The following is a 24884-nucleotide window of genomic DNA, read 5'->3' as shown; positions in this document are numbered from 1 at the left end:
TAAGAGACATCAGATAAGAAGCTTTATGCTTCCATTTTGACAGTACAGTTAGTATATACTGTATGGAATAATAGACTGAGTAATTATTATGTAAATTTCCAAAATTTCTGTCACAGGGAAACAGCCAAGGTGCCATTTTGTAAAAGGGACATGAAAGTAAAACAATTCACCTAAGTAAATGCATCAGAAGGTTACTGCATTGTTTTAGGAACAGTAATCAACATTTCCTCCAGCAGGATAGCCTAAGCATTCTACACAACGAAAGGCCGTCCATTCATTGGAGACTCTAAAACATTTGCAACTCCCATTTGATTTGGTGCCAAATAAAAATGGAAAACTACGCCACAGTTAAGAATGAATTATATCTTTGGATTATAATCATGTGCTCCTCACCACACATGAACATTATCAACTTGGAAATACCATGTCTCCAATATCAAAACGCAGTTGGTTCAGTGCAGCAGTGTGGGCATTACTGGGATGTTTTGTAGCAATCACACATTAACATCCTAAACTACAGCCATGGCATGGATTGCCTTTGATTTTTGTTTTGCAACAAATTTCCCTTTACTGTTATCAGGACATCATTTGTCCCCGCCTTATAAAATAAAGTTTGAAACACTGTTGACTCGCCTGTGTATTGTTTGTCTGTGCTTCCTCCACTCACTTCAGCGCTTGTCGTGGCCACTGTGTCAGCTAGTGCCACTAGGAACATCTGCTCAAGACGAGTAAGCCCAGGTAAGCTGGAGTGCATTAGGTGACTCGATAACACCTGGGCGTGTTCTGGACCAAAGTAAGTAGGCCCGTACTGTGACAGATTAATAACACGTGATTTACTCTCCTTCTTTTCAGTTGCAAAGCTGACAAAATCATCAGTCGTAACTGACTGAACCTGGAACAGTTTTGCATATTGGTCTTCCGACGACTTCTGCGTTTGCGCCTCTGAGCCCTTGACCCCCTTCCCGATTTCCTCCACAGCCTTGTATGAGGTGTCCAAGTCAGCAGCCAACAAGGCGTACAAAGGCAAGGGAGGAATTGAGTCGATTTCTGTGTAATCCCGTCCGCCTTCTTTCCCAGCTATGATGATGTCCTTTGCCGTACTCCCGCTGACGCTGATGGTCCTGGAGAGGTGACGCCTTGCTCCTCCCTCTCCTGCTTCTACATCTTTCACTACCGCCACCTCCCCAGCAATGCATTTCACCAAATGGGAAAGTATTGCTTTGGCTCTACGGACCTTGCCTAAATCCATGAGCTCCAGGAGCTGTGTGGGGTGATACTGAGGCAGAGTGGGTGATAGGGAATGTGCAGCCTCAAAAAGACCCCCATCCTGAGTGACAGCAGGGGCTCTGAAAGCATCCTCCATGCACATAGTTCCTTCAAACACGCTGTGCTTCTTTGCCTTGGCTTTGGTGTCACTTTCTGTAGCTGTAGCCTGGCTTGCAATGTTCTCAGAAGATGACACGCTCTCATTCTCTGCTTCACCAGTGGGTTTCTTGCCTTGCTTCCACTGAGCATAAACATGCATTTCGCAGTCCATTCCAACAACAAGTATACCATCTCTCACCCATGACAGGGATACAGGTAGGGAAGGAGTACCATCCACTGAAGATACTAGGTCCACTGATCTCAAAAGAACCCATCGGGATTTTATTCCTTGCTTAATGCTTCCACCTAGAGGCAGAGTAATGACAGCTACACCATCTTTACTGCTGGTTTGCTCATTTACAATCCCAGAGATGCGTCCATACATTAAAATGTTGGATCCCACTCCTACTGTCAGTATATGAGAACCATCTTCTTTGGACAGCCAGTCAAGATGAACAAAATGTTTTATATTTGGGCTCAAGGAAATTTCTTTATTAAGGTATAAATCTGACTTGCTGTACACAAACAAGTTACTATCAACACTGACTCTGGGGTCTAGCACATTTCCAACCTTTGCAAAATCATCCAGATGAATAGTCTGTTCAAGCACCCATTCAGACCCTCCAGTTGACTCGCATTCAAAAATAGACACATGCATTGAGAAATCTTTAGAGACACAGCCATTGTTCTGCTCCAGTTGCTTATAGGACACTGCTAATCGCCCAGTGTAAGAACAGCTGACAGCAACAGGCCTCCCTTGAACACACACTGCACTGTCGCTGTCTTCCTCCTCATTCATCAGAGACCAGGGCTCCCATTGATACACACGGCCTTCCTCGGGATCCCCAGAGGTACAATCTGTGTCCACATTGCACCGCCAAAACCTCACTTTGCTGTCAGAGCACGTTGTCACAATTAAGTAAGGTGCCAAGCAGACGGGGTAAATTGAAGAGGAACTCAAGTGCCCTTTAAATTAAAAGAAAGAAAAAGTCACTCCAAGTTTTTTTTAAAGGTTATACACTCTTCGCATAAAAATAACAGCAGTATCCCTCAACCTCACAAACCTTTATATTAACTTTTTCAACTGATCATTAATTTAGATTTCCTTGTCTCTAATCTTCAAATTAAACATACTGGATAGAGATAAATTACCATTAAAAAAAAAAACATTACCTGCTGAGGGTGTGGCCCGGATAACTTCCACACCCCTAGGCAGCTCTAGAGGCTGGCTGTACACCAGTTTGGAGCTGAGGATGAGCTTGCTCGCAGACTGCAGGTTTGCTGTTGATGATGAGCGGGGAAGGGGGCTTTGTCCTGGGGAGGTATCTGGTGAGGATTCTGCATCATTCTGACCTGGTACTGTTAACTGGTTTTCAAAAGGCTGTTCTGGTATTGTTTTACCTACACAGCAACAAAAAAAACACACATTATTTAACATCTGTATATGCGTTTAATATTTTAATTGAACCATTTTTACCTTTGCCAACAGCAATTAGAATATGACAAAGAAGACAAAGGCAAAGAAGAAACATTGAACAGAATTAGTTATTACAAACTTGGAACATTAGAAAAACAAAAAAGAAACATGGTACTTGCCCACACAAGCTTGCACAGATTTTAAATGAAGGTGCCACATCTGCAGAACAGAATTTCTGTTATTGTCCTTCTCAATTACCACAAGAAAGAACTTTTCTGAAAAAGGTTGAGGATGGAATCCTGTTTAAAACATAAAAAAATAGGATCATGGTAACAATGAAACTAAAATCAGAGATCTAGTTATTTTGTGCTCTGCTGCATTTGTTTTTTCAGTAGATATAGCATAGTAAAATAACTCTGCCACATGATATTTTGTGATTTACTTTTTGTGATTTACAGTAGACTGTAAAAACTTGAAAAGTTCATCACAAAACAATCAAGACAGCAAAATACCTGGTGCTGCTGGAAAACACGATGGATCCAATATTTCATCATTTTCATTGTGTGGTTTATAACCCAAGATGAAGTCCTCTTGAAAGACATGAAGAAGCTGTGTATTTGAACCACACTAAAGAAAAATGAAAATGACTTTAGGAAAGATGACCTTTACTTATGAGCATAACATGTAAGATACGTATATTCCAAAATTAGTTTTTACTAGACAAAATACCACCTTGTTTAAATAAGAAAAAAGTTTTCATTTGCTCACCTGATTAGTAATGACATCAAGTTCGATAATGCAACCAGGCCGAGCCGTGGACTGTTGGCTGACAATATTAAAGACTTCGCCAACAAGTTTCTATAACAAAAGACGGGGAATTAATCATTTTAATCAGTCTGCAATTAAATAACAGAGCATATAAGGCATCCCACCCATGTTTCTCTCTTCAAACCTCCAAACAAGACTCATTATCATGCATAAACCAACGGAAATTTAATAAACAAGTTATCTGTGCTGTACATCAACTTACAGATATCTCGGGATCTGAAAGCTCATCTAAAAGTTTTCGTGCATCCACTACGGCTTGGTAGAGCCTAAGGTTTTTGCCATCAGAAGCCACAAAGCAAGCACTTGCAGAATTGCAGTAGGTACCTGACATAAGGAGAAAACAGTGAAGAAACATGTGTTTTGAGAGAAAGGTAAGTAGTTGTTTTCAAATAAAAATTCAAAGAAATGTGAACACAGTGCAAATCAAAATAATGACAAATTTTAGTCATATAAAAATTAGCATTCTAGCACAATGAGCAGCAGCTTTCCATGGTTATAAATACACCCTCACTCACCAAGCACCGAGCTGGGCACCAGTGTTGGAAGCCAGGCCACATTAGAGAAGGCAGAGGTATGTAAAGAGTTAATCCGAGCCAACTCGGATACGCCACCCGTGCAGGACAGAGGCCCGATGTGATCCACGCGCCACAGGATCAGCTCGCTGTAGATGGCATTCGGGTCGTGGAACGTTCGAGTGGCTGCGTTTTTCAGCTGCTTCCTGGAGAACCTTTTCAGGGGCTGGACGGTCTGCAGCATGTGCTTCTCCTTCTCCAGGTCCCACTCATTCTCGCACTGGGGCGTGGACAGAGCGTTGTGGTGAGAGGATGTCAGGAGCAAAGGAAGCACCGTGTGACAAGCCAGGTCGTTGAGGTGGAAGCGATGCCCGCAGTATCTGAATTTGTGGGAGACGGTTAACACTGACGAGAAAGCGGACTTCTCTGCAAACGTCACAGCCCACTGGTTCAGAGAGCCATCAATGTGCTTTGATACCATCATTACTGCAGGTCCACCGATGGCTCCCAATGAGTAGCCCAACCCAGAGCCTAATCCAGCTGCAGCCGATGCACTCTGAGGAATCCTCTTTACTGGGGTCTTCTGCTCCACAGCATGACCAGGATCCTTCTCGGCAAAGGTAGAGGCATACATCATGATGTTTTTACTAAGGGAATTTGCGTCTCCAGTGGGGAAAGCCACAGGAATACGAGAGGAAAAGGAGACCTGGAAGCAAAAAACAAATCACCTGTAATGTATCAGTAAAAAAAAAAACAGTTGAAAGTGTCATAAGTGATAATACACTGAAAACAGAAAATGTTCATAATGAAGATAACTGTAGATGGAAAAACTGCAGTTTTAAAATTTAACTGGCATCAATAGTTGGATTGGTAAATTGTAATATGGTAATATTAATGTTAATATTGTGACATTTAATTTTATCACCTTAGTCCATAAACTTTAAAGATAATGGATATCTGAAATCACTATCACTTCCTGGAACCTACTAGGACGCAGAGAGTAAACCACAGCAAAAACAGAGGTGATACCTGGACCTGTCGGAAAATCCCAGGGGTGTATTCATCTAAATACTTCACATGCCAGACTAAGTAGGAGCCGTCGACTGGATGGATAGTAAAAAGCATGTCAGGGCTCTTGTTCCACTCTGTAACAAGGGCCTCCATCTTCTTGTCCAGCAGCATTGTGGGAAGTGGAACACTGCTACTGGAGCCGGGGGATGATGCTTTGGTGCTCCCTTCCTGCTCCCCATCTTCATGCTCCGATGAGCCCTTGTCAGACATGTCATCCAGATCTAACATGGACCGAGAGCAATCAGGACATCAGCTAGCAATTGGCAATAAAAAAGCACTTCAACATCTAAAATGTATTCCAAAAGGGCTAACAATGTACCAATGAGTTTCAGTGTAGTTCATGAACTGACTCCTGAACACACTGACACAATACCAGGGTCTTCACACCAGGTATACATAAGAACATAAGAAAGGTTACCAAAGACAGGAGGTTATTGTACATATACAAGGTGTTTAGTAAACTATCAAATAGGCTATATGGTTATGAACAAGAGGAAGCCATCTGGCCCTTTAGTTTTTATGGTTTCAAATGTGACAGCTGCAGTTCTGTTCTTCCCTTGCCAGGGTTCAATCAGTCACTTGCTAGATCATAGCACACCCAATGCCACTTCCTGCTTAACAGTGCACTCCACTATTCAAAACCATCAGGTCTTCTGCCGCAGAAGAATTCTGCACTGCTTAGGTCCAAAGTGATGAGGTCACTTCTGTGACATGTTCAGCACCATTGCATCCTGTTGCACTAATTTCAAGAATATATCACTTGCAGTTTAAGTTTGATACTTTGAGAATAACAAATACATCTCTTTGTAAGCAATGTTATATAATATTTTGTATTATATGTATTAAGATGGAATGAATCTACTGAAAGCAATAATTACCGTTATGATAACGATGTTATAACAACAACATTAAAATTAAAACACTTCTTGCAATTAGGTTTTATGGAGCAATGCTTTTTGAAAGCACATACCAAAGTCAAACTTCATCTGTAACCCTTCCTGGTCAAACTCCTCAGTGGTTGGGTCTAGGTGCTGCTCAGAGATCTTTCTCAGCTGCTGCATGAACAGATCCATGGAAGACGTGAAGCTAAGATCTTTGTTGTTAAGCCAATGGACAACAAAGCCACCGTTTCCTTCATCCGATATGAAAGCTGTACCAGCCAATACTGATGGAATGTCTGCAGAGAAAAGAATACAAAATGTATTCTCATTTCCAGATATGAACCCAAAACGAAGTGTTGTTTCTAATGAAAAAGGAACACAGTATTGTATAATAATGTACATAAATTTTAAAGTTTGGCACTGAAATTATAAACAGTCACACACAATGCTGAAATTAAGGCATTTACTTAATTGGTAATGATAAACCTCTTGCTAAGGAACTTTGTATTTAATTAAGGTTCAACTAATACCCTGCTGTAAGAATCATAGAAAAAGTATTTCAGATAATTTAATTTTCCCTTTCCCACTTTACCATTTACTATTAAAAGAAAGGGATTCTACAACAAAGAGGGGAAGGACACAGTCCACAGCACCGTAGGGCATAAGAATACAAAAACAATGAGTACAAAACGAGCATTAGAATCTCTGTACCTTCTTGAAAACACTTTCACATTAGAATTTCTAAAATAACTACTTCTAATACAAAAAAAACTGTTTTTGCACTGTACCTGTGTTAGGGTTGATACTTGCTGCAATGTGAAAATGGCAAAGGGCGTTAGCATGTTGAGAAATGTGTCTGTGGACTTCATGTGAACCCAGCTGACTTGGTAACAACTCAGTGTGGGCCACTAATGCTGAAGACCTCCTTCGGCCTCTTCTGAGATGTTTAAAATGATGAATCGTCTGCAAGGCACAAAGATGTATTAACAATAATATGTAAGCATAAGAGGCACAACGGCATGAAAGTGTTGCTGCCTAACAGCATGTGAGCCCTGAGTTTGATGCTGAGCAAGAGTGTAGAGTGGTAATATTCTCCTCTTATGGCCAGGGTTACTGCCAGGTGATCTGGATTCCAAGCACCTCCCAAAGGCATGCCAAATAGGTCAATCGGCATCTCTAAACTCTCCCTGTGGGATTCCGTGTGTGATCTCTCCGATGGCCCCATCCAGGATGAAATCCTGCCTCCAGCCCTGAGCTTCCAGGACAAGCACTAGGAGGTGGCTACAGCCTTTTCCAGGAATAAGTACATTTCTGATAACACATGCTCAGAGCTGTGATAGAAACGCCTATGTTGTTATAACTTCAAATCTACCACCATGTTCCTACAGAATGTCACAAACATGGGTGTATTCACCTCCAGTGCATGTTGGATTTTATCTTTCTGACTCCCGAGATGAGGAAGACTGCTGCTGAAACTGGTGCTGCTCTCCGAGATCTGTCCACCCAGAAGACTGTCTTCTGGCAGCAGAGTTTCAGACCAGAGTCTACAAATGCCGTCCTGACATGAGGTAAGAAGTACATTGCACACTGATCCCCTGTGTACAGTACAGAAAAAAGGTTAAATTGTTGCAGTGAAACACTATGCTTATGTTACAGTGATATAAAACAATTCTCCAGTTTTTCAATGTGAAAATCAAAACAATGTAATTGGATGAAGCTTAAAACAATAATTTAACTTGCGGCTGCCTTATCCAAGGTGACATAAATTCAAAAGAATTAATCAGTGGGGCTGTAAAACATTACAGTGCACAAATACGTAATATCATGATTGTGTCCAATCTGCTTATTTAAACAACAAATCAAATAGCTGCCATAAAAATGACTAACTTAGGCATGTATTTGCTTGTCTTCCTCCAAGAAAACCCTGTGACAGTGCGAGGATGTGCCAGGTACACAAAGGAGAAATGGACAGGTGGTGGCTTTTTGTCAGGCAGCTCTGGTATTACAACAGCAGACTTCCAGCTTGTGGTGGGATACCACACCTTCAAAAGACAGTCGTCCTGTACAAACATGCATTTAAGAGCTCATGTTAAATCTGCAGCGACAACATGTTGAACACCTTCATTCCAAAGAGTTCTCGCAAGTTACAGAAAAGACACATGTTCCATCGAGAGATTCTGGGTTTTATGCCATACTCCAAGAGACAGGTGTAACCCCTCCAGACCGGCCAGGGAGAAACGAACATGTTTCATGCTAGTTGGCTTGAGCCTGGGCTACCCGACTAGAGCTTCACCAGGGCTGGGGGTAGGGACACCCCGGCTTGATGTACAGCAGCAACTTCTGTGGCACCAGCCTGTCAGCTCAGGGCATTGTAAGTGAAAGCAGTATCAGTTCTAAAATTCAATGCTAAGTTTGCTAAGAACATTCCAGGACTAACAGTATGAAAATGACTGAGGGTTTCAGAATAAAGTTTGAAGAGTCAAGCATAAAAAACTCAGATTGCCCCATAGTGGCGCAAAGTTAAATCCAGACTGGAAGAAGTATGAAAACAGAAATCAATTCGTAACTTCAAGTTAAAAAAAAAAGACCAAAAAAATAAATGATCCAGTGTTGAACAATGCATTATAGTGAGGCAGAAACTCCTAGATCTACTTTGCCAATAGGTCAGGTTAGCTTGTGCAGCAGGTATGCACCATGTTTACTCATTTCCTTTATCACTTTATTTCACAATTAAATAAATAATTTGCATTCTTTTGAGTATTTTAAGGTTTTATCATTTTAAATTAGCAGTATGAAATTCAGCATACAATGTGAATACAGTCATTGCTTTCCACAGAAAGGGAACTTATCAGTAAGCTTGTTTCCAACACATTTCTTTTTTATAAAACCCAACGTGAAACATTAACCCCTTGGGAGACATGTAGCATTTTGGATTACATTTTAGTAATTGTTTTAATTCATTTTCTCCTTACCTTCCCCGCTGTGGCAAAATATTCACCATCAGGGGACCACTTCATAATGTGGACCGACACTGCAGTCCTTAGGAAACAAAGGAATGCATATGGTAAGGCATCAAAACTGAATGTCTGACCAATTATGCTTCACAAATCGCAACACTGAAATCCTTAAGATCTATAATTTATGAGAAAACTGGTTTTCCACAACCCCCTTCATCATTTTCATTAGTGTAAAAAGCAATGCAGCATTTTAATTTGTAATAATGGACAAAAGGTTTGAGAGCACACCTATAGAAGATTTCTCTATCCTGTATTGCGTTGTATATACAGTATATATTGTACACACATTCAGCAGTAACGGAAGAGCAGCAGTAGTTTATCATGTTCACCAGTGAAAGAGACACACCCTGAGACAAGCAACAATATATCACATTAAAGTACGTGTGTGGCATTTACTTATCTTTAATACCACAAGACTGTTTTGTTCATTTGCTGTTATCATAAGCATGCTCACTGCTTTCATTTCTATTTTACTGACACATTTCACTACTTCAACTGCTAGGATTTAGTGGCTTTTTATTGTACAACTTCATTGCTATGTTAGTTCTCCCCAGTGGTTTATAACCTGCCTTTTCTAAACTCCTCATTACTCATTATCACCACAATGAGAAAGCATTTCTTTGCTTAACAGTTACAGTAGAGTCCTCATGTTGGTAAAAGATAAGCTTTGGCAAAAAAGCAGCCTGCAAGCTCTTTCCAAATATTTTTGCACAACCCAAGAAAAAAATCATAAAATGCGGGACAGTTTGCTGGCGATTCTAGGTAATAGAAAACATCAAAGAACAGGTTAACAGAATCAATTTTCTGAACTCAGAGTTCAGTTCTGCAAATATTTGTCTACTTTATATTTTCACTGTATTGTATTGCATGAAATTTTAATGCAGTATATACACAAGTACAGCATACATACTTAATGAAATGAATAATGTAATGCATTAAACCCCCTTCTGTGTCTCAAAAAAATGAAAGAAAATGTATATTTTAGTGAAGACTGAACGGATTTACCATTCAGCCAATGCTATAAAACTGAAGTTACAACTTCTGTTTCTGCTTTAATGGGTGGGTGCAGAAAGTGCACAGTATGAACAATACTTACTTGCACTGCCAGACACATTTCCAGTCATTTAAGACTGGTAGTATTTTGTCATCTGTAACGTGACAGTCTTCCTCCTCCACTAGAACATCACTAGAAGGCGGGGCCCAGAGCTGCAATTGCTCTGTTGCTGTTAATATCCGATTGCCTTGACAGAGGAAAACAGGAACCGGAATTTGAAATGGACAACACCAATATTGCAATGAGCACTTGATGACACAAACGCAATTTAATAATATTACAAAACAAGCTACGCTCCAACATTTGTAATGAGAAACATTTTAATTCAAATGGCTTAAGAATCACAGTCAAGAGTAAGGACTTATTATTCTAGTTCCCTGACAAGCTTGCTTTTTAGTTCATTTTCATTCAAATGTTTTAGCTGATAATGATTACAACAACTCCCATTCACACTCTTGTCTGTACGAACATCTAAACATCAACAACTAATATTTTTCTCTCTGCACTGGCTTGGAGCGATCTGCACTCACCTTTGGGGAAAACACCTTCAATTAACAAACAGTACAACACAAAAATATCTATCCTTTACTTTTGTGCCTCAACAAACTTTCTTTGCAAAAGATAAATTACAATTTAATTGTGAGTAAGTTGGTGAGCTAAAAGCTAGATACCAACCCAGATTTATATAGCTAGTAGGCAAATACCTTTCTAATCACCTGTAGACCTCTCCCCGTAGTTCAATGATTAAATTCAGACATAATACTGCTCTCAGTAACAGATCAGTAAAGGTAATCCATTACACTATGCTGTGCACGCATTCAAGCTTCTACAACTATGAAGGTGAAAAACAACGTTAATTGGAAATGTGATGATAAACACATTGTCTAAGTTACCTGGTGGGTCCCATGCCAAATTGCAGGTAATGGAATTGAGGAAAAACTGTCCTGTCTTTTGCCATTGATAATTTAGGTGCTGTTAGTGGAAACAGGTTAGTAGAAACAAAGTTAGATTCAAACAAAAGCAGGTACAATTTGAATTATTAGGCATGTAAAAACTGACAGCGAACAAAGCACAGGGCTTCTAAAAATACAATGCATCACCACACCCCAAATGCATTATTTTTCCTTATGAATTCAAATAATAATTTTAATTTCTTAGATTAATGCATGCAAAATAGCATTTCATTACTGATCTGCAACCTATCATTGAACATTTGATATTTTGTAGTTTCATCTTACAAAATATTTTGACAAAAGTCTTATTGCAAAGGTACATACAGTACGTTCTTTCCTGTATTTTAAAATCAAAATACAACAGTAGTTTCACTGAACACAGACCTTTCTAGTGCAAATACATTATTTTTAAAAAGTCACTTTTAGAGACACACAAGTTAAATCATTTTTCAATTCAAATACAACTGAAAAATAACATTCCTGTGTTAAAACAATTATTTGTGAAATAACCACATTTAGTGTTAGATAATCAGAAGCCAGCTCTCATGCATGAAAACCAACCATTTCTGCGCCTAAACGTGTTATTTAAAGACATCCTATTTATTTCTAATACACTTATTTACAGTATTACAGTATTAAATATTCCAATTAAGAAACACATTCTGGGGGGTGGTAATACAGATGGTTAGGAAAAGATTACTTACTTTATGTCTTTTGTGTGGATTTGAAGAAACTGGCTCAAAAATACACACAGTATTCCCATAAGAGGCTGCAATCTAAAAATAATACATGCAATGAAAATAACAAATAGCAGTGGACATATTAGTCAGGACACAGCAAATGATGACCATTAAATACACAAACCCCAAACAGCTACACAACCCTGTATGCCCTCAAGGGGTTTCTACTGTACATGATTTCACTGAAAAGGTAATCAGCACTTACTCGCCCCAGCTGAGGTGAGCACTCCACGCAGCCCACTTGAATATTCCCATGATTAGCACCTGGTATGATCTGAACACACTCAAAGTCGCTCGCCAAAACAACAATGTCGCATCCTGATCCGTAAGCCTACAATTAATGCAACAACAAAAGGAAAATGAATGAATTACCTGCTCAATAATACCTGCACCGTGAATTTGCATTTTGTTTTAAGCCTTAATTCAATAGGCTCAAGGGTGTACACATTAAAATAAACAAAGTTATCGTATTTACACTACATGGGGTAAAATGATTGCATACAATGTGCTTTTATTAATTCTGAGCTGTTTAATGATGTGGTGTCCAGCTACAGTCAAGGATACCACAGGGCTTAATTAGTGTCCAACTAAACCGCTGATCAATACCATGGACCGCAGTCACCTCTGGTGTGGAATTTGGCAGTTACCATGTGTCAGCAAAACTGCAGTTCTACAGCTCAGGCATCACACCTCAAAGAAGAGCTTCAGTGCAGTTTTTTAAAAATAATGAAAAAAGAAACAACTGCACTGTGACTCTCCACAGATATCGCCAAAAGACCCGTTGACTAACAAGCAAATATCTTACCCTGGTAAAAAGCTCCAATGTTTCGCCAGCACCTGTCGTTACCCAACCCACTGGACATCACGAGTGTTCTTGTCGACATCATGATTTATTAATGGGAACATCAGAAGGAGACAATGTCTGCCATGTTTGCATTGTTAATGTGGGCACACGTGCGCTCAACCTCAATGCATACACAAACACACAAAAAAACCACTCAGCCTCCTGTGGTACATAACTCAGTGTGATCTACAGCATTGGGAAAGAGGGGAGGAGAGTTGAAATTACCTCCACATCAAATGAGGCTTAGCGTTTCACATGAGACCTGCATAGCAGCAGCACTGCGAAACAGCCGAGCGAGACACTGCAGAGCTCATCAAGGCTTACAGGCACTGTACATTAGCTGAAGAATTAAAGCCAGTCACCGTCACGGCTGGGCCAGCCATTCCCAGAGCAACCGCATCATAAAAACTCTCCATCAAAAACACAAAACAGGGGAAGAATATCAAAGACAGATCACCGTTGGCTTCAAAAAACCTCGCACAAAAACCTCTCTACGGCCTCTTTTTTTTCCCCGTTTTCCACATTTCTGCAAGTTTGGACTTTTTCCACATAGTGGAGCCTTGTCGTCCGGTGTTGGAAATTGTTCTCCACTGCTTTCTCATATAAGAACTACATTTTAATGTATTCAGTACACCAGACACACACAAGCCCCTTTTGCCATTTTAAGCAAAACATGAAATATTGAAATTTTAAATATAGAGTTGCTATGTGCTATATGAGAACTGAGTGCCCACATGTCTCTTGCTCTTGTTTATGGTGCTTGGGGAACCCTTTCAGTAGTCGTGTTCCTGCAGGTCCTGCTGAATCTGTGTGTTTCAGCCTGCAGTAACACACCATGATGACAGACCTGGTGTAAACTTGTCCCCACCTTCAGTTTGCAATAACCTCAGCAGCATGTTTTGAAGTGTTTATTTAGGATTATCTTCTTCATCTTGCTACTTTTAACAAATTTTAGATTATATAACTATGAAATAAACAGAATAATAATAGTGTTTTCAATCTTCAAAGACTTCTACATACAGGAAGGGACAAACGTCATCCATCACCGATAAGCAGCAACCACCTGGGTGATGGGTGAGGTGGAGAATTGAGAAATAATTTTTTGCTTTTGAATAACAGGGACTATTTAGAGAGGCCAGGCTGTTCAACACTTAATTTACAGACTATGGTATGTGGGATGTAGTCAGGACCTTAGTTTAACGTCTCAAAATCCTTAAACCCAAAACAACAGAATAACTTTTTTTATCTTGTAACTTTCTGCTCCAATGTAAGGACACAGAACAATGAACTGTTGAGACTGTCCTCATACTGACATTTCTTGCTGTGATCGCAAGATGAGGATTTATGCTAAGTGATTTAGAGTACGAAGAGAACTCATTAACTAAGCTCCTACTGTTTAAGAATCCCTAAGAACCCCAATTTTAAGACAGTCTGACCGCAAGGGGATTCAGTAACTTGCTCAGTATGACACACAACTACAGTAGTTTGTTGCTCATCTAAGTTGCTTTAACTCTGGGTAACCTCTAGGCAGAGAGCAACTACTCTTGGACAAGCCAACATGAAGTTTGAAGAGATTAAGTGAATAAGACAGCTCTGAAACTGTGCATCTTTACAAGGGTATTTTGGCACAATACGAAAACTAAATAAATTTCAGATGACACAAACACAAACTGAAGCCAAGCTCCAAAGACCTGTCTAAAATTTAAAAAAAAAACATCAATGAAGATTCATACACATTTTCGTTAATTCAAACGCATCAAGATATGATGCAAGACTACATCTGTAGGCGACATTGAAATCTAATCCCAGGGTCTGAGAAACTCTACATTAGATTTTAACTGGATCCGACTGGTCTGTGCAGGTCCTTCTCCATCTGAAGTACATTATGGTGTCGCACTACTATCACATAAACTCAGTCATAGCTAAAATGTATTTTCCAAATATGAGACCCAGGACTCATAACATCTTAGACAGTTGCACAACACTTAAACAGTTTCTGAATTTGATGCATATTTCCCTAACATTGCTCTGACACAACCAACGCAAAATCAGTGTAAAAGTTTGGACAGTAATTATGATGAATTTCAACTATCATTATCAGACATCTTTTCTCTCCTCTGCAAATGCCATAGTCTAAATGGGTAATGCACTTAGTTAAAAAAAAAACTTTTCATTAGTATCCAATGAGGGATGCCACAGAATCACAAAAGCAATACTAAATATAGTATACTCCGTTATATGCTTGTTGTGAAGACAAAATTGTGATTGGTCACATCCCATTTCTGAAAGGGTCATTTCATGGTTGACAGTGGTTAAATGAATGCAAAAATGTTTCAAGACAAGCTGTGAAAGAACAAAAGAACTGCTTGCTTCAAGTTTTAAGTTCTCCATTTTACACAGAAAACACTGTCAGTTGTAGTATCGTTGAGTAATTCTACCAAATACAGGAAGGAAAACCTAAAAAAGAGGCAACGATTTATAAGGTTCCATTGTCAGAAATGAATCGATTCACTATAAACCAGTAAAAAAAATTCTTCAAATTAACAAGACATACTAATTCTTTGTCTGCTTTTACACTTACAAAACATAACGGAATAATCTTAAAACGTAAGTAGGTATGACAGTCCTGTGTCACATGTACAGTAAACGGCTTATCAACCCTCTCTCATACTAACTAGTCTGCGTTTTGCCTGCGTGCAATTCAAAAATGTGTGATGAGCACGCGTGAAAACAACAGCCAACAAACAAAAAAATCTCACAGCAGCACCAGCAGTGGAGTCTATGTAAAAAATCACTGAGCTATACAAACTTCTCTCGTTGCTTTTACAAAATAGCAAATACTTGCTATTTTGGAAGATATATTACCTCCCGACAGGCTTAAGTTATTGCACGTTGTAAATATACAGAAAGGCAAAAAGACTGCCCTAAATAATGCATATGCATACTATAACAGATGTGTAAGTGAGGCCTCTTTACAATTTTAATTTAGTCGTATTTACAAGACACTAAAAACACAACAGATGCTATTTGTTCCAGTACTCATTGATTGCGTCCTTAATGTCTTGTGGTGCATTTATCCTGGTCAGTGCTTCATCTGAACAGACTCGAGTTGTTTCCTATAACGGCTGTGCTCACAACAGCTAGGTACCTGGTAATCTGGTAACTCAAGCACAGCTTCGACAAATGCGTGGTGCGGGCAGCTGATATGATGACTTTACTACCCAGCCATTCTAATTACAGCATCTCTCGTGCGATGCTCCTCGTCATCGTGCCAGCTGTGAACTCGAGCCTTGAGGAATCGAGAGCAACATTGTTAACAACTGACTGCGCTAAAAACTCGCCTTCGGTAAAACAACAACACGAAACAGCTTAAGTACGACACGTCACGGACAGTACTTTCTATATTTTGCGAAAACCGCAGAAATTCCTTAAAGGTCATTTGCCGAAACTTGCGTATTTCTAAACAAACCTACGTCGGCAGGAGTCCAAGGGACAGCGCCAAAGATAACCTTCAGACACACACAGAAAGCCCAGCTGTCATGAAAAATTAATGATGTTTCGGATAAAGATGCCGGCAGGCTTCCCTGGCAGATCTGACTTGCGGGTCGCTAAATATTATTACACGCTGTATCACTCTGATTTTTTGCCACAATATTTACATTCTTACCGTGAAGGGGATGTCATTGACGCTTCCGACCGAGTAACAATTATCGCCTGGATTGACAGCACCCGTAAGCACCTGGTGTAAATGCATTTTTCGCTCTTTTACGGACACCGGGTGGATCTTCAATTATTTACAACACACCGGCACTCTTCCTGCCTCTCGGTTTCTCCATGGACGCTGGAATGGAAAAGGAACCTCATCCGTCAGTTTTCGGCCTGCCTTGCGCAATTATAACAAACACCCGTGTTTACTTGATATTTTCTCAACGCCCTGTGTGAAACGCCGAAATGCTTCCTTTCTCGCCGTCCGGTTTCCTCGATACCTGTTTTTAATTTCTAGTCTTGGTTCGATATCAAACGTAAATGCCCGGATTACTCTCTTCAACTGCACGGACTCAGCTCTGCAGCGGCGCAAGCATGCGCGCCCCCATCAGTCTCTGGGAATGCGCGGCGCCGAGACCCGCTCAGTTCGGCGGCGCGCGCTCCAGGTTGATGACGACACGCGCTTTGGCAGACGGTCAAAGGACGCGCGGCTGCGGTCAATTCTTTGCCGATAGCGTTGGGAACTCGGCTATCTTAAGTTTTTACGTCACGATCACTGTCTGGTAAAGAGTTCAGTTACTCATTATTGGGAATAGAGGGGGCTGGAGATTTATAAGCATTCAAAAATTAAATGTACAGTAATGGTTTCAAATTAAAATGGTTTGAAATTGTATGATCATATATTTTGCACATGCCTTAAACCTATATTAAAGCACGTTAATTCTTTGCAAATGAGGCACTAATACATTATAACACCATAAAATAGAATTGCCTGAAGAAATACAAATCATCCATCCATTTTCAGTATCAGCTTTATATTTGGAGGGTTGTGTGAAGCTGCACCTAATCCTGAAGGCTACTGTATGGTCAGAAAACATTGATACAACCACAACGAGACACAGGGCATTTGGAAGGACAAGAAACCAAATTGGCTTTGCACTCTGCGATGGCCCAGCATCATGCCCAGGCTGAACGCTGCCTTGCACCCCATTGCTTGCTGGGTTAGGCTCCTGCTCCCCAGTGACCTGAACTGGAAGAAGAGGTTAGAGAATGGAGGGGTGGATGGATGGACGTCTTTGGGCTTTGGGTTTGGGAAGTACCTTGAGTGTATGCAATATGTTTTGAATTTAACAATGTAAATGTCTATATAGAGCTGAAATAAAATGTATTTTTGCAAGAAAAAAGATACTGAAAACAGCTTTGGTGTGCCTGGTGATGGTGTAAATGCTATCGGCCACATTCAGCTGAGCACTGCAGGAAGTGGTATTCAACTCCATCTGGTGGGTAAGGTCCGAATATGTCACCAGGTATTGGATGTGTCAGGCACTGGTTCCCAATACCATGAGGCGTCTGATCCAGTGGTCAAACACTAGAATAAAGGCAGAGGAACGACATATACTGGGGCATTAGGACCCACAGAGACTGCAAAGCGAGCTCCCCCTACTGGTCTCACTTACAACACTTCTTACAGCAGCAGCCTTAGCTTTGCCAGGAGGTCTCCCATCCAAGTACTGCTGGTGTCCATTACGAAGAAGAGACTTTGGCAAGGAATTCCTTTATCCTGCACAACAAGGAGTGGGGAGTCAGGGAATTGGTGGGGCACATCCTTGCAGACTTGAGAGAGTGGGGGGTGGACTCTCGGTTGTCAAGGAGAGAGCGGTTGTGAGCCTTCCACAAAGACTAACAATTTTCATAAACAAACCATCCTGCTGAAGCACCTCCTGAGAATATTCAGACAGTTACTGTACATTTTAAGAGCCAGGCAGGAAGCAAATGGACATAACAGGGGTAAACAGGTCCCTTAGTCAACAGGCTGAGAAAATGTAATATAGTGAATGTAAATGGTGAAGGATCTAGGAGGCCAGAGAGGTGTGTTTTCACACCTCTAATGGCCAATAGAAACTAATGTCTAGCGACATGGAATTGATTGTATGAAATAACATGTATTGCAAAAAATCTGATATAGGCACCAGCCTTGGTTTCTTAACTGTGATTAGTTTTGCTTTTAGAATTCATAATACATCTTAGGAACAAGTAATAGGTTTATTCCATGCTGAAAAAAAAGAGAAGTATATAATTAAAAATTGACGTATATATTAAGACAAATGCCTAGATATTCGTACCTACAAACAAGCTATATTTCAGTTATCATTATTGTTACTTAGAAATCAAATATGTCTCTCATGAAGCCTGGTTTTAAGCTGAGATGCTCAGGTGGTAATACGGATAGAGCAGGCTGTAGCTCTTGGTGACATGTCTGGAGGTGGTGAGTCAGCCAGAGAGGAAAGACTAATGGAAAGAGACCTGAGAGACACACAATCACAGAACAGGAGGCAGTGGCCTGTAGGCTTCATGACAGACTGGATGATGACAGAAGCTTAGTTAGTTTAGCATCAAGACAGTTTGTCATCCTTTAAACTGCTCAGAACAACAAGAGCATGCAGAATATCTAGATTATTCATACACAAAGGCACTAAATTCTTTAATTCTTACTTGATACTGCATGTTTAAAAAACATAACAGCATTTCAAATAAAAAAGGGCTGAAGCAAATAACATTTCACCTTCCAAATGCTCTTGAAACCTGACACCTAAAAATGCCTGTTTTTGATGTTTTTTGATAATTCAATTGAAAATGAATATAATTAGGTAAATATATAGGGAAAATCGTGTGTTGCTTAAGCTTGTTTTGCCGAGTCATGCGTTTTACAAGGTTACAGTGTACCAAAGTGGATGACTCGTAATTTCTTAATGGAGTACTTGGCCAGAAACAGCTTCCTTTGATTAGCAAAACAGAAAAGAATTAGTATTCTTTGGCATTTTATTGGCAGAGAATATGCAGACACATCATAGTACAATTGAAGATGGTGTGATGTAATTCTTTTTCCTGGGAGACCAGTACTTTAGAGGCTTTAGAAAAGACAAAGTATCAAGATGATACAGCTAATAATTTACAATAAATCTGCCAACATTTGTCATCAGCAGTTAGGAATCTCCAGATCACAACTCATGTGACGAGCAGTAGTCACACATTTCTTTATACAGGTGAAAACCAATTCTTTCACTTCTTAGAAGTTAAAATGAAGAAAATTTAATTTATAAACATCATATATTCAAAGTAAATGCATTGGACACTAAACATGAAATGAAACTGATGCTATTACTTTAAATAAATGATTAGACTCTTGAGCATGAATTTTATTGTTTTAGAAATATAGTTGAACAAGCTGTGAAGAGTTTTATGAAAATGCAAAACAAAAAGGACATGAACAAAAATCATACTTTATTGTTGCCTTTAGGATATTTCATCTTGGATCCAGTAGCAGGAAATGTGCTCTGCTAAGAGCAAAATTAAGGGAGTTATAGATTTTTGTTTTCTTCATGGTTCAGTTTTGGCTTCAGGGAGTTTTACAGTGTCCTGTGTGCATTAGCTACACTGTAATGAATGTACCAGAAATTTACAGCCTGTCCTGACTTGTTATATGAAAAAGAAGACAATAGTATTTCTTCCAAAGGCCTTGATACTGATTTATTATTAAAATGCTGTCTTTCAGATCCGTCTTCTCACTGGCATTTATTTACCCTGAAGGATATATTCAAAGAAATATAGACTGCAAATTAACATAAAATACTACACACAGAGGGAACAACAATTAAGTTTACACTGCAGCTGGAAAACAAAATATATATTTAATTGAATTATTAAAGGGGTTTAAAATCCCAAGCCTAAGAGAGGAGGCCTAATAAATCACAGCAATTTCATCTAAGTCAGAGTGGTGAAGCTGAATGTCAGAAATTAGTGTCACCCATTGAGAAATATAAAGTACAAAATGTTTCTCTCAAAAGTGGCTCTCATAATAAATCTGTAGGAGCTATGAATGAAAATTAAGCCTGTCAAGATAAACACTTTGTGGTATCAGAGATTACCTGCACAAAACTGACAAGTGTTTTGACTCAGAATAAAAGAAAACAATTATTGACATGAAAATAAGTAGCAAATGATTTAATCAAAGTAAATCCACCATTTTAGAAATTCATCTGAACTCTGTATTCCATAGTAAAAGCAGGAATGGTGAGGTAGTTTGAGAATAAATAGAATTCTATTTATACTAATCTTAGTGTATTCTTATTTTCAGTCTTTTGTAATGTTACTTTACATTGAACTTACAATATTTAAGACCAATAAATTAGTTTTGTGCTGAGCATTTTGCTCCACTTTTTATATTTCATGGCTTTCTTGACCAGACAAGAAAGAAAAGATGTACTGTACTGTAGGGAAATACTTGTTTTGAAAGATGAGATTGAAAAATGAACACCCCTTGTCAGTCTATCCTATAATGTCAAGCAGAGACCTCTAACCTGGTGTAAAATATTCCACAAAAAAACAAACAAATCACATGAAGAAGAAATGAGAAAACCATATCCTATCCACTGTCTAACAGATGTGATCAGGATGTCCCATTTTATTTAAACAGAAAGCACTATAAGACACCTTTATGAATTTATTTCAAAATACTTCACTTTAAAAGTTAACATAAAATATATTGTGATACATTTAAACACATTATTTGAAATATAACCAAGGCAATTAGTCTTACTAAATACTGAGGTATCAATATCTTGCATCTTGGAAACATGACACCGAGTGCAACCATGACGCATGTAGACAGAGAACTAATGTGTTAAAAATAAATTCCCTGTTGTTTCCTGCAATTCAATTAAAATGGGCATCATACAGTTCAATAGCAGCAGCTACTTCTGACTGTTTGTGGCATAAATGACTGTAAAACGAATTAACAAAATAACAAAAATTAGTACGAAACTACACTAAACAAAATAGTTTTTACGTTCTTACATAAACATTCATTTAGATGCAACTCAAAACAAGTGCCTTTAAAACTCAGACACAATATACAGTACATACGACGTAGTATTTATCAATATTTTCAGTTTCAAACTTGTTTCCAAGCCAAGGGGAGTTTGGCTCAAAAAAAATAATTATTTTTGCTTTCCCTTATGTATGCACAAATTAATTTAAAAAGGTCATTCATAACAAGGGATGACTTATTGGCTGGATTGCCTTTTTCCTCCTAGCACTGACACAAATCCTAGTTGACACAAATCCAATAAAGCAACAATTTAATGAACATTTGTGCTTTTAAAGCAGTACTGCGTATTGTGACACCAAAGAGTTGCACTTCAACCACGTTTGCAGTTATCCTCATTTTAGCACAAAATTTCTCCTGGGTATGTGTGACTTTTAAACAAGCTAAATAACATGCTGCAATATTTTTCCAGTCAGATAATTTCACAAAGGAATAGATTTGTAATATTTCATCAGATTGCAGCACACATTTGTATTCAACATTCAGTGTGACCAATGCATTTGCACTTGAAGCAAATACAATATATACAATACTTGAAGCTCTTGTCTCATTGTTTAGTGATTTTGGGATGCTTGAGTCGGAGTTGCACTGTGATTTGTTTTTAAATTTTAGGCAAACAGACCATATTAATTCATGATAGGGAAAACCCCTCGTTTTAACGACAGGGGGAAAGGATGTAATGGGCAATGTCCATTAAATCATAAATGAAGCCTCAAAACACACTACTACAGTATGTATTAGAAAATATGTACATACTGTATATACTTTATACATTGCCCTTCCAATGTAACACATTTTGTGACCTAACAGCCTGAAATCAAGAAACACTAAATTAGAAGTTATTTACACATTTTAACACTCAACCTTGTCCAGTTTTCTAGGATAGTCAATTAATGTTCCAGTATGTCCTGGAACTGTGGGAAGAAGCCAGTGCACCTGGAGGAAACCCATGCGAACACAGGGAAGACATACAGATAGCACCACAGGTCCAGAATTGAACCCATGGCCCCAGCACTGTGATGTGAGAGAGCAATGCTAACCACCAGACCATGCTGCCCAGTATATTTATCAAATCTACTGTTTATTATTGTTCAAAGCTAGAGGGTCCAAACAGTCTATTTTGCATGGCACTGCTTGGCTGTAAAAGTACTAGAAAGCATTAATATTAACTTTAATTTATTTTCTTTGTGTGTCTGTCATTTACGAAACATAGTCCACATTATTGTACTAATAATAAACTTTATTCTACATTGACACTCATGTAGAATGAGTGTCAATGTAGAATTGACACTCATTCTACATGAGTCTCACCACATTTTAAAAATGAAAAAAAATGCAAAAGAAAAAATGCTAGAAACAGTAATACAAAATTTAATACATTAAATTAAACCTAATTAAAAGAAAATACATGTAAGTTCTAAGGTAGGATTTTAAAGTGTTAACAGACTCATTAAGATTTAATATGGGATGGGAGGTCATTCCACAGCCTAGAAAAAGCCAAACAGAAAGAACAACTCCCACAGTTCAAAGCTTAGTTTTGGAAACTAAACTAAAAAGCCAAAAAGTGTCCATAACAAAAGTGTACTGGGATAGTTCATTAATGCATTAAGGAGCCAAACCATTCAAGCCCTTAAAAGCGAGCAACACTGCATTCACGTTTTATTCTGAAATCCACAGGGATTGAGTTCAAGGATGCTAAAACAAGAAATATGCTAATACATTTTGGTATTCATTAAGATCCAAGCAGCTGGGTTTTGAACATATCGCAACTTGTTAAGAACTTGTTTGGATACACCAAAAAGGACTGTATTAATGAAGCCTGGAAAAGACAGAAGCATACATTAGCTTTATTTTAGCAGAGTGGAAAAGCACGGACAGATATGAGCCATGCTACAAAGGTAAAAAAGTCCTTCATAACACTGCTGTCAAATACAAGACATGGATCAATGATAACACCAAGATTCCTGACCAGAAAACTTGAAGGGATAAAAATGTGTTTTTATCAGAGTCCAGAATTGAAAAGGTAATCATTTTTTAGCATAATAATAATGACAATAGAATCAAGAACAGAACCTCAAGGAGGAACAATATCCAATTGGAAAAAAATGTTTTCAAACAGATGAGATCTAAACCACAAAACAAGATCAGATCGGGCAATACCAACAGCTCTTTCCAATCAGCTATGTTAGAGGATATGATCAACTCTACCAAAGTCAGCACTGAGGTCCAGCAAGATAAAGGTGGATAATAACACTGAGTCAGCAGACAACGGTAAATCATCTGTAACCCTAACATGAACCACTGCCACACCATTCATCAGTCTAAACACAGACAGAAATAGTTCATATATCTTATTTGATCAGGTCAATAATCTCATACCTGAATAGCAGCAACCTATGCTAGGGCCTTTGCAAATGTCAAATCTTAATTGTCATAATTGCAGATGATTAATCTACAGGTTGGAGTCCAAGGTCCATTTTTTTATAGTGCAATAATATCTGCTCATTTAAGTACCAAGAATGCAATTTTAATGATCCATTGATTATATGCATGATGATGGGGACAGAGTACACATTTAAAGAAAGCAAGACAGTAAAATTAGGACCCAAGAAGTGTGTGGAGGGTTTTTCTTGACTATTTTTTATATTTTCTGAGGAAAGACTACATGAAATGCTACATAGAGAGATGTACAGTACTAAACATGAGATTACATAAACTGGGCTTGACAATGGAGTCACAAGGTACATTCCACCTCTGAGTATGAAATTTAGAGCTAAAAAACTCAGATGCATACATTGCATCTGTAGTCTCTTCAAGAATGCTCAAGATTCAAGATTAACTGGATTCAAGAGATGATGAATTATGAGAAAAGGTTTTCTTGGATTACTTTTCCTTCTTTTATTAGTTTCCCAAAACAAAATAACTTCGCAGAAGTCAGTGCATTAGTACAGAATTATTGATGTTGCTTGAAGTGAAGTAATTGAAAAAACAGATCAATGTTCCTCCACCTACATTCAGGTTCATACAAATGGGAGTGTGGAGTGAAGCTTGTTGTTATGCCAAGGGGGATAGTGTGTAAATAAGTCTTCTCTAGTTTTCTGGTGCTACAGATGCGATCCCGGGTGGAACTGTAAAGTCCTTCAGTCTAATTGGAAAAGGGCCACTGGCTGGCAAACCTAAAATGGATTGGAAAAATGGCACTGAATGAATAGATTTGAGTGGCGGCACAGTGGAGCAGTGGTTAGCCTTGCTGCCTCACAGAGCTGGGGCCCTGGGTTCAGTTCCTGGGGTGCTGACTGTGTGAAGTTTGTACAGCACATTCTCCCCATGTTCATGTGAATTTTCGTCAATGAGCTCCGGTTTCCTTCCACACTCCAGAAACATATTGGTAAGAAAATTTGCTACTGGGAAAATTGGCCTTAAAGGGGAGTGTATGCATGTCTGCACTGCGATGACCTGGTGGCCTGTCCAGTTTGTACCCTGCTTTGCACCCGTTTTGTCAGGATAGGCTCCAGCTTCCCCATGACTCTGAATTGAAAGTAGAGCTTAGAAATTGAATGGATACAATAGACCTGATGTTGCAAAACCTTGGTTTGTAAATACAGTAGATAC

At 39.0% G+C, this 24884-nt stretch overlaps 1 protein-coding gene across 11 annotated transcripts in view; it reads right to left on the bottom strand.

The window, feature by feature from the left end:
- The window catches only part of dmxl2 (Dmx-like 2), a 38067-nt gene extending 21268 nt beyond the window's left edge, over nucleotides 1-16799 (bottom strand). For 6 of the 11 annotated variants that reach the window (XM_088640870.1, XM_088640866.1, XM_088640871.1 and 3 more), the window contains exons 1-18: nucleotides 16350-16799; nucleotides 12044-12169; nucleotides 11803-11874; nucleotides 11039-11117; nucleotides 10188-10332; nucleotides 9047-9113; nucleotides 7962-8134; nucleotides 7489-7669; nucleotides 6863-7037; nucleotides 6164-6370; nucleotides 5152-5414; nucleotides 4126-4828; nucleotides 3813-3934; nucleotides 3551-3640; nucleotides 3295-3409; nucleotides 2962-3081; nucleotides 2539-2766; nucleotides 634-2331 (exon numbers count right to left, since the gene is read on the bottom strand). In XM_088640870.1, coding sequence (XP_088496996.1) covers nucleotides 634-2331; nucleotides 2539-2766; nucleotides 2962-3081; nucleotides 3295-3409; nucleotides 3551-3640; nucleotides 3813-3934; nucleotides 4126-4828; nucleotides 5152-5414; nucleotides 6164-6370; nucleotides 6863-7037; nucleotides 7489-7669; nucleotides 7962-8134; nucleotides 9047-9113; nucleotides 10188-10332; nucleotides 11039-11117; nucleotides 11803-11874; nucleotides 12044-12169; nucleotides 16350-16436 — 4651 coding nt within the window. In that variant the 5' untranslated portion in view covers nucleotides 16437-16799. Of the gene's footprint in view, nucleotides 1-633; nucleotides 2332-2538; nucleotides 2767-2961; nucleotides 3082-3294; nucleotides 3410-3550; nucleotides 3641-3812; nucleotides 3935-4125; nucleotides 4829-5151; nucleotides 5415-6163; nucleotides 6371-6862; nucleotides 7038-7488; nucleotides 7670-7961; nucleotides 8135-9046; nucleotides 9114-10187; nucleotides 10333-11038; nucleotides 11118-11802; nucleotides 11875-12043; nucleotides 12170-12643; nucleotides 13509-16349 lie in introns of those variants that run through there. The other 5 variants (XM_088640872.1, XM_088640874.1, XM_088640873.1 and 2 more) reach the window with 4 other exon arrangements.
- Nucleotides 16800-24884: the final 8085 nt, after the last annotated feature.

This window comes from Lepisosteus platostomus, chromosome 7 (assembly GCF_059453375.1).
Source record: "Lepisosteus platostomus isolate fLepPlt1 chromosome 7, fLepPlt1.hap1, whole genome shotgun sequence".
In the NCBI taxonomy this organism is placed as follows: domain Eukaryota; kingdom Metazoa; phylum Chordata; class Actinopteri; order Semionotiformes; family Lepisosteidae; genus Lepisosteus; species Lepisosteus platostomus.
This window is presented reverse-complemented; position numbering and strand designations above follow the sequence as displayed.